At 38.4% G+C, this 8,695-nt stretch overlaps 2 protein-coding genes across 2 annotated transcripts; both read right to left on the reverse strand.

Moving 5' to 3' along the window:
* Window positions 1-4,208: 4,208 nt before the first annotated feature.
* Window positions 4,209-5,020, reverse strand: LOC115622439. Its single transcript, XM_030516381.1, has 4 exons — window positions 4,883-5,020; window positions 4,737-4,816; window positions 4,539-4,677; window positions 4,209-4,471 (listed from the first exon to the last, which is right to left on the reverse strand). The coding sequence occupies exons 1-4, from the start codon at window positions 5,004-5,006 to the stop codon at window positions 4,338-4,340; spliced, it is 477 nt and encodes a 158-aa protein (XP_030372241.1). The 5' UTR covers window positions 5,007-5,020; the 3' UTR covers window positions 4,209-4,337.
* An 884-nt stretch (window positions 5,021-5,904) lies between these two features.
* On the reverse strand, window positions 5,905-6,673 carry LOC115622440. The gene is made up of 4 exons (XM_030516382.1): window positions 6,542-6,673; window positions 6,398-6,477; window positions 6,202-6,337; window positions 5,905-6,129 (listed from the first exon to the last, which is right to left on the reverse strand). The coding sequence occupies exons 1-4, from the start codon at window positions 6,657-6,659 to the stop codon at window positions 6,011-6,013; spliced, it is 453 nt and encodes a 150-aa protein (XP_030372242.1). The 5' UTR covers window positions 6,660-6,673; the 3' UTR covers window positions 5,905-6,010.
* Between the last annotated feature and the right edge of the window lie 2,022 nt (window positions 6,674-8,695).

An 8,695-nucleotide genomic window follows, 5' to 3' on the forward strand; every position in this document is an offset into this window, starting at 1 on the left:
AAATTTCCATGCCGTGTTTCGTGCTGAGTACTATATAGTATATGGTGCGAGTATATGTATGCATGTGTATGTGTATGTGTTTCGCATACGCATACAACAAACATGTTTGCCATTTTCAATTGCCAGCTCTACGCAGTCAGCCGAGTCAGTCGAGTCAGCCGTGTTTTGGGGCCGCTGTTGCTTCTCGTGTCGCTTCTTCTTTTTCTATCTGTCAGTGTCATGTCACGTACGGCAAAATGCATTCAATATGTCCAATGCATTGTTGTCGCTGACACTGATACTGTTGTTGTTGTTTCCATGCTGCAGGAGTGTAAATTTAATTTAGTTAATTGAAACAATTTGTTGCATATACTCGTAGTATAACAACAGCGACAGCCCTGCGTGAGCTGGATTGAAAAAAAAAAAGGAGAGGGAAACAGCAGCACAAGAGCCGAGTCGGTTTTAACTTATTTTGCGTTTGAGGCATTTTCTTTTTATTTATTCCGTATTATTGAAAAGTCTATAAAGCGTCGTCCGACAAACATGTCAATTTATGTGCGCAGCGGGCGTCTGCTTTCCAATTTGATTGAAAATGCATGCAAAATACTTTGTACATTGATATATTAATATATATTTTAAACAGGCGCAGAAAAAAGAGAGAAAACTCTTTGATTAATTTGCCAACAAATTGAGCCAAAGGTGAAAGCTTTTATATTATTTTATACGGCTTTAGACTTTAACCCTTTATCAGCGATACACAAAAGCTCATTCTGTGCATTACTAATAGCACAAAAATGTTTGTATATGGCCATTAATTTTGTTAATAGGTTATTAGTTCATGCCTAACCTGCTTGAGCTTTTAAGAGCTTTAAAAATCACCACAAATTAGTGCTATATATGTACTATTTGCACAAATAGTGGCTCATATTAGCTTTCTCTAGGCATAATGTTATTTTCTTATTTTATTTCAATTCATTTTCTTTTAATAAATCAAACATCAAATACAATAAAAATGTGGAATAATATTACGTGATTATAATTTCAAGTCAAAAGATAAGAAAACCTCAAAATTAAATGAACAGTAGTGTATGTATATTAATTTTATCTGCTATTGGGGCAGCTATGCCCTGCTTCAGAGCCATATGTGTAGGTGGGAGACCTAAATTATAGTTAGTAGAATAGAAAAATTAATTCTACTTAAGAGCTAATTAGATGAAGTAAGGAGCAGAAAGCTACATTTTGATGGATCGAAAGAGATGTTGTAAATGAAGGAGGAAAACATTCGTTTGATGAAAGATACATTTTTATAAATTTTCAAAAGATATTACTTTTTAGAACTTGCATTGAATGATTATAAATATTTCTTTATTGTAAGTTTTCCCTTCGATGTTATTGCAAAGCTGTTTTTACATGAATGCTCCTCTGCTCTTTCTTGCGATAATTAGAAATGGAACAAATGTCGACTACCTATGTACAGCCTCACCCTTCCCTGAGTACAAGCAATAAATTTTATGCCTCACACGTTTGACAAACACTCTGTACATAAATAAAGCAAATAAATTTATCGTATGTTTGAACACGTTTCGAATGCAACTGCAGCAACAATAGCAACAACAATAGCAACTACAATAACAACAGCAACCCATCAACTAATTCAAATTGAATGCGCAAAAAACGCATTTGAGCGTTAAAATGCAAATTACAATAAATTCCAAGGGCCACCCGGTATTGAGCAGCCCACCCAGACCCAGAATTCTCAGACCTACAAGTATGCAAACACTTGGCAAATTTGCGTAAAATATTTCGTATTTACCTTGCACTTGACGCTAAGCAAACTATAAGATACATTTGAGCTTCTGCAATTGCAGGCTGGGCCAGGCTGGGCGGGGATGCGATGCAATGGAATGGGATGGGTTTTGTTGGGGGAATGTACGTGTACGTGTGAGTGCGTCCTGTGCGTTGCCTCTAAATAAACATGCAAATTGTGAAAATAAACTTCGAGTTGGGCCAATGGTTGCACATTTTGTGGCTTAGTTTGAGGGTCGAGGGTTGAGTGCCATATGGGTGGCTGCTGTTGTCATTTTGAATGACAGGCCCGACCAAGTCAAGTGCGTCCATTGTTGTTACTGCCACTGCAGTTGTTGTAGTTGCAGCTTGCAACAAAGTGCATTATTCGCCTGATGTTGTTGTAGCTCCTGCTTGCCATTATGGCCAATGCATAAAACCTCACGATATGTAGTTGACTGCCGGGTTGACTTGTTTCGATAGGTGCTAAGCTTTTATCACATATGTACATGCAGTCATGGCTGTGCTGCAACAGCTGCTGTTGCACTTTACACTTTGCATTGTTATGGTTTTGAAGGACCCAGACACTCTGCACGGAATACCCTTCACAGCCGTTTATGCAATATACATAGATATAGGTATGGCCACAGTATCGCGACGTTTAATTTAAATGCAAAAGTAACGCTTCGCCAAACTCCTGCGGCGGAGGCGCAAATTGTCTTCTCCGCCCAACCTGGAGAGCAGACCTCGCGGCTCCCTCGCCATGCCTTGGATGCAATTTCGAGACGCATTACGCACGCATGGATGCCTAAATAAGCAATAAGGGATTAGGGAGCGATTGGGTCCATAATTACAAGCCTCAAGTGTGTGGTTCCTAGATAATATTATTGGCTATTGTTGGGCCAGCTAAGGTACTGGGCCAGAGCTCTTTTTAGCCGTATTATCTACCATAGCTGAGAGGCGCCTTTCAATAATGGAGTCTTTAGTTAAAAACAGGTGCTATGAAAAATAAATTCTATGCAAATCGAACAATTCTGTTAAGATATGTATATGGCTTATTAAAGCGGGACTTTATTGTATATACTTTTTATTATCAGACATGTTTTCGTTGCAAAAGTTTAACATTTACTGATTTTATTTGTTTCAGACAGATGCTGGTCGATGCTCTTTCAACTAAAGATAGCAATAGAATTAGGAATACTTTTAGCAGCAGAGTTAAAAATTGTTAAAAAAATTGAACAATTATACTATTTTCATCGTTTTGGAGACGAATCTTTCAAAATATATGAGCTCGAACGAGTTGTATGTGTACAAGTGGGTTTATAATGAAATATTGCTGATTTACAACAAAACACCAGCACTACATAGAAATACTTGGACTGTTCAATTGAAATGCTCGGTCAATCTTGCGACCACTTCAGTGGGGAGGAATTGCGTGCGAAACTCTTCCTCTCGCTCCAAAGCCCACTTCCGAATGCTGCAAACACAAAATGACAACAAATAAGTCTACTTCAAAATGATTTAATGACAAACATCAAATAAACTGCAATAACAAGTCGCGCACTCCCCCCGTTGAGTCGCCCTTGTTCCCCGCCATTGAACTATGGTACAGTCCAGCGCTCGGCGATAGGCCGAAAACAATATGAACATAATTATTAATTGCGAATAATTTTTCTTAAGACTCATTAAGTGTGGCCGTCGCACAGACGCCGCTGCCCGCCCCCTCGTCCACGCCTCAAAGCTGGCCCCGCGCGCTTCCTAAATGACAAAGAATTGACAGCCCATAAATTAGAAAGTAGCTCAGCAGGGCACAAGGGGATGCAAGTTGTTCTCCTTATACTTGGTCCTGTCCTCTCCTGGTATTGTGTGGTCGTTGTTGTTGTTGCTGTTGGCGCTGTTTTTGTCGACATGTTTAAATGTGTTAAGCCGACGGAAGTGACATTTCTCTTATTCATTTCTCTCCATACCCTTAGCTAGTTGTTGTTGTTGTTGTTGTTGTAGTGCTGCGTTGTTGGTCACGTGTCCACGCGTTTGTTGGCATGTCTTCCGATTTGTTGTCATTGTCAACTTGGCTAAGATTTGGTGCTTAGCTCTATTGTTGAGGCTGGCCACGGTGGCTGGCGTCAAATTGAAGAGGTGTGCTTCATAATTGTGTACGTTTCAAAGATTTATATGAATAGTGTTCGCAGTGAACAAAAATTAACGATAACTCCTTAAGATATCGATTGAATGTAACTTCAGAGTGAAAAGAGAAAAGGGGATTACTGACATCGATAGAGAATGTAAAATGCAGATCAGATAATGTTTCTAGCTGATTCTTAGAACCTAACATATTCAACTGAAAGTTATAGAATAATTCTATCATTTTTTTTTAAATTTATTTTACCAATAGGGTTTCTGGAAGTGGATAGTCACAGGCACAGGTTTCTATGAAGAGACAATCATTTCAAATAATAACCTTTCGGCCATCATTAAGCTGTATTTTATTTTAGTTATTTAGTGTATAAATACAAACTAGTATACCCTTTGGGTACAGGGTATACAAATAATACATACATTTGTTCCAAATTATTTTAAACCCTAATCATCTTTTCGTCGATTGGACTATATGCGGGGGGTGCCGTCGATTGGGATATAGCTGGTGAAGTGGCGCTTCGCATTTCCTGGAACTTATTGTATACAGCGTACAGGGCGCACGACAGATAGCCTATGGAATGCAAAGATAACGCATTTCACAACTTATACTAACGAATTCGGGTAAAAAATATACATACTCGTGAAAATGAGCACCAGAAACCAGGCGATAACTTGAAAATAAATTTCAATATAGAAGCTTTCTATAGCTGTGTATATCAGTGAATAGATAAAAAGGGCGGTCATTATCATCCATGGCAGCAGGAATTGATGTTTATCCTGTAAATTGAAGATTTCAATTAGGCATTGGCAAAAAGCAATAAAAGCTTTTAGCAAACCTTTAAAACGCCTACAATAAGCACTATGCTGGCGAATATTTCTATACCAGAAATGTGAAATACAATTTCTCCCCCATACACTGCAAAAGACATGTAGTATTACCATTCGCATACAATTATTATAATCGCATAATCTTATTACTTACTGTAAAACACAGTTCTTTGTAACGATAAGAATATGATCACCATAGCGATCGAAATGACACCGGAGGCAATAATGCCTCTCTTACTTTCCAACATTTTCAACATTTTGGCGATGAACGACCACATTGTGCGAGAACGTAGAATAGACTAATATTGTAATGGCGAAATATGAACACAAGTTTATTTTAAGACTTTGTTTACATGAACAGAACAAGCTCGTTATCTACACAAATACAGCGTTATTTCTGGTGAAATACAGTACTCGATTGGGAGCTTTTGGAAATGCATTGCGCTCACCAGTGAAAATGATAAACGAGCTTTTGGTTTCCCTTCTAAGAGAGGGAGAAAATATATTTATTTCTAAATGAACATACAATATTATTTAATTAATGAAGTTCATACATACATACATTTCAATGGACTCATATTTTTACAATACATGCACTCTTTCAACTTTTTTTGCAGGCACTTTCCTGTATTTGCGTTCCTGAACTGGCAGCTTGTCCGTCTGTCCGTCCATATAAGCACCTCGATCTTAGAGACTATAGAGATAGAGAGATAAAGAGACAAAATTTTGCAGAAGGGTGCCTTGTGTGCTATACGAGTTCGTTTTATTTTCTTGATTCCACCCCTATGGGGGATTTGTGGAAACGCTGTTCGTATAATCACCCATATCTCGGTGACTGTATGACCTAGGGACAACAAATTTTATTCCAGGATGCCTTATATAAATACGCAGAAAATGTGTATTTTGGAATTTCCCTCCCTTCCCCCTCTCCCCCGCAATCGCTGTTTTTCCAAAACACACGAGACATACACAAACACACACATACATGCATAGACATGCATAGACACGCATAATTATTCTACACATATGTACAGAGAATTTCAAAATCGGAACACCCAACTGTAGCTCCTCTATTTGTTGTTACTCCTCGAGAAATACAGTACTCGATTGGGAGCTTTTGGAAATGCGCGCTCACCAATGGAATAAACGAGCTTTTAGTTTCTCTGCCTATGGTTCTAAGAGAGGGAGACAATATATATATTTCCGAATGAACATACTAAATCATTTAATTAATAAAATACATATATATACAGACAAGTTACATATGAATGAACTCATCTTTTTACAATACATTGACTATCTCTACATCTTTTACAGGCACATTCCTGTATTTGCGCTCTTGAGCTTTGTACATTTTATCCAATTGCTTTTGCACCGCAAGCAACGCACAACCGAGGTAAGCTATGTGTGTATATATAATATATTGGAATAATTAGGGGTAGTACATGAATTAATGCGAATACATTTACTTACCTATGATCGCAATCGATGAGAGCAAGGCAAAGTCAAATATGCTGCCGTAAACTATAATTTTGACCATTGAATGAAGTAGAACGTAAATGAAAAACTCGTTTGATATCATCCATGGCACATACAGTCTATAGTCGTTCTATATTTGTATATCTTAATAACAAATCGAAATGTATTTAAAATTCCGTAAACTACTTGCCTTAACAACGCCCCCAATCAGTAATAATCCACAAGCAATTTGTAGCGGGGGTACGTACTCCAATACTCGCTCACCTTTCACTATAAAGTAAGAGAAATTTCAAATTAATCGATCTGGTTGGAATCACAGAGCATTATGACTTACCATAGTCGTATGAGCCATTTAGCTGGAAGAGATACACTGCTGCCAAGAGAGCTGAAACAATTCCTGTTGAAATTATGCCAGTTTTTGTTTGCAACTTCGAAATCAACTCAGAAATCATTCTCCAAAAGAAAACCGTCCGCACAGTTGAAGATTTTAAAGCAACTAAAATCCAATTGAGCCATGAAGTCTATTCCGACGCATTGATAACGTAAAGTAGTTTAAAATACTCTTTTTGGAGCATGCAACTTTCATTCTATAGCACACCAAAACAAAATTATGAATGAAAACACAGCAAGATAAAAAAAATCCACATTTAAATAATTTGTAAGAGTTTAGCTTCATAACGTTAATAAAAAATGTGTAATATGTTATAGGATGTGTAGCATTTGTAGAATCACAAATAGTATTTAAAAATACGACCAGAGTATTTAGATTTCGGTGCGGCAAAGGCAGAGTTTTCTTCCACTTTTTATCTTATCGTGCGCAATCAATGCTTATGTCTCATGAAGAGCAGTCTACGAATCATTTTAAAACCGAGAGTTTGATATGCGAGGGCACAACAATTGGAATTATTAGCAGACTAATTGAAATTATTAACTGAATAATTTAGACCTTTTTGGTGAAACTACATTACATTTGCATTCCTCTCCTGCAAGCCATAGTGAAAAATATTACTTGGTGTGTGTGTTTTTGTAGATGTGGCACTGAAATTAAATCAAACAACGAACTCCTTAAACTACATACTAGTTTATTCTTCTCGTAGCTTTTGTAACAGCCAAGACCGATTATTTATTCTTCGGACCTGCACAATTTTCATGCTGCATTATCAGTTCCCGAGCGATCAAAATTATGTCCCATTAACGCATGCGCCCACCTACAACTTCAACTTCAACTAACAATAGGCGCTAATGTCTGGCAATTAGCGGGATGGGGGGGAAAGCTAGCCACCATGCTGATAGAGATCAAGTTGGAAAAGGCAAGGATTGCTTGGGCGGAAACATGCATTAGGTTTCGAACAACAAATACATCATCATGACATAAATGAATCCTTTTTTTGTGTGTCTCTACAATGTGGGCTAATATTTCACTTTGGTTGTTCATGCGCCGTTGCACCTGTCCTTTGTTCATTGTCGACCACATTCTGTGGTTGCTATTCCTACGCCAATTTGTGACCGTTATCTTTTCATTCGTATACCCTACGGCTAGCTATTAAAACGTACATTCGTTCTGCGACAAAACTTGTAACCAAGAAGTGGCAAAGACATGACAATTGAATAACCCTCAGAATTATTAAAAACCATTTTTATGATAATGTTTCAGATCTAAAGAGCAATCATAGTTCACGCAATGTCTGTAGATTCCTTAAAGTACACATAAAATCCATGATGATTGGAATGAATTGGGAAATAATTGTAGCGATTTGCAGTTCTTTGTTTCCAATAGCGATCGGAGCAACAACAATTGAAGAGGGCAGCTGGTAGTCGAGAGCATTCGCCTACTCTAGAATTCCATTATATTGTTGGCTAAAAGTCCCGCCAACAACAAAAACAAATAAGCACTGACATGACATTCCATTAGCACACAATTTATCACTGAAAGAGTGAGTACAACTTCCTACACTTGTTACCTGCACTCTCGCCCGATCTTATCAAGGCCGGGCGCTTCCTTGCCTGCTCGCTTCCTGCCAGACTGACCGACCAGGACCCCCTCTGCGTTTTATGCATAATGCAGGCAATTAGTCAAACGTTTGCCAACCGAGCGCTGACATTAATGGGCGCATTTTTGTGCATTTTGTAACCAGAATAAAGTTCTCCCTTGCTGCCTTATTTCTCAGCTCAACGCCTTCGGAGCCAAGGTGTGTCAAAATTTATGCACCTGATCGCTGCACGTTGATAATTTTAAATATCTTTCGCACCCTCCCTCAACGTTCTCAACGTCCTCAAGCAGCGACGCCTGGCCGACTCCAACAACAACTTATCCATTTAGTATGCTAATTTCCACTGCCTTTTAACGCCTCAATTTTTATGGTCGCCTATGGTTTTGTCGGCGCCCTCTCCGGGCTTGTAATTAAGTCTTTAGGTTGCGTCACCGCCACCTATCCAAAAACTTGGCTCTTCCGGACTGGGTTAGATGCTTAAATAGGCGTAAAGTTCC

Source organism: Scaptodrosophila lebanonensis, unplaced genomic scaffold, assembly GCF_003285725.1.
Source record: "Scaptodrosophila lebanonensis strain 11010-0011.00,11010-0021.00 unplaced genomic scaffold, SlebRS2 tig00000043-arrow-pilon, whole genome shotgun sequence".
Lineage (NCBI taxonomy): Eukaryota > Metazoa > Arthropoda > Insecta > Diptera > Drosophilidae > Scaptodrosophila > Scaptodrosophila lebanonensis.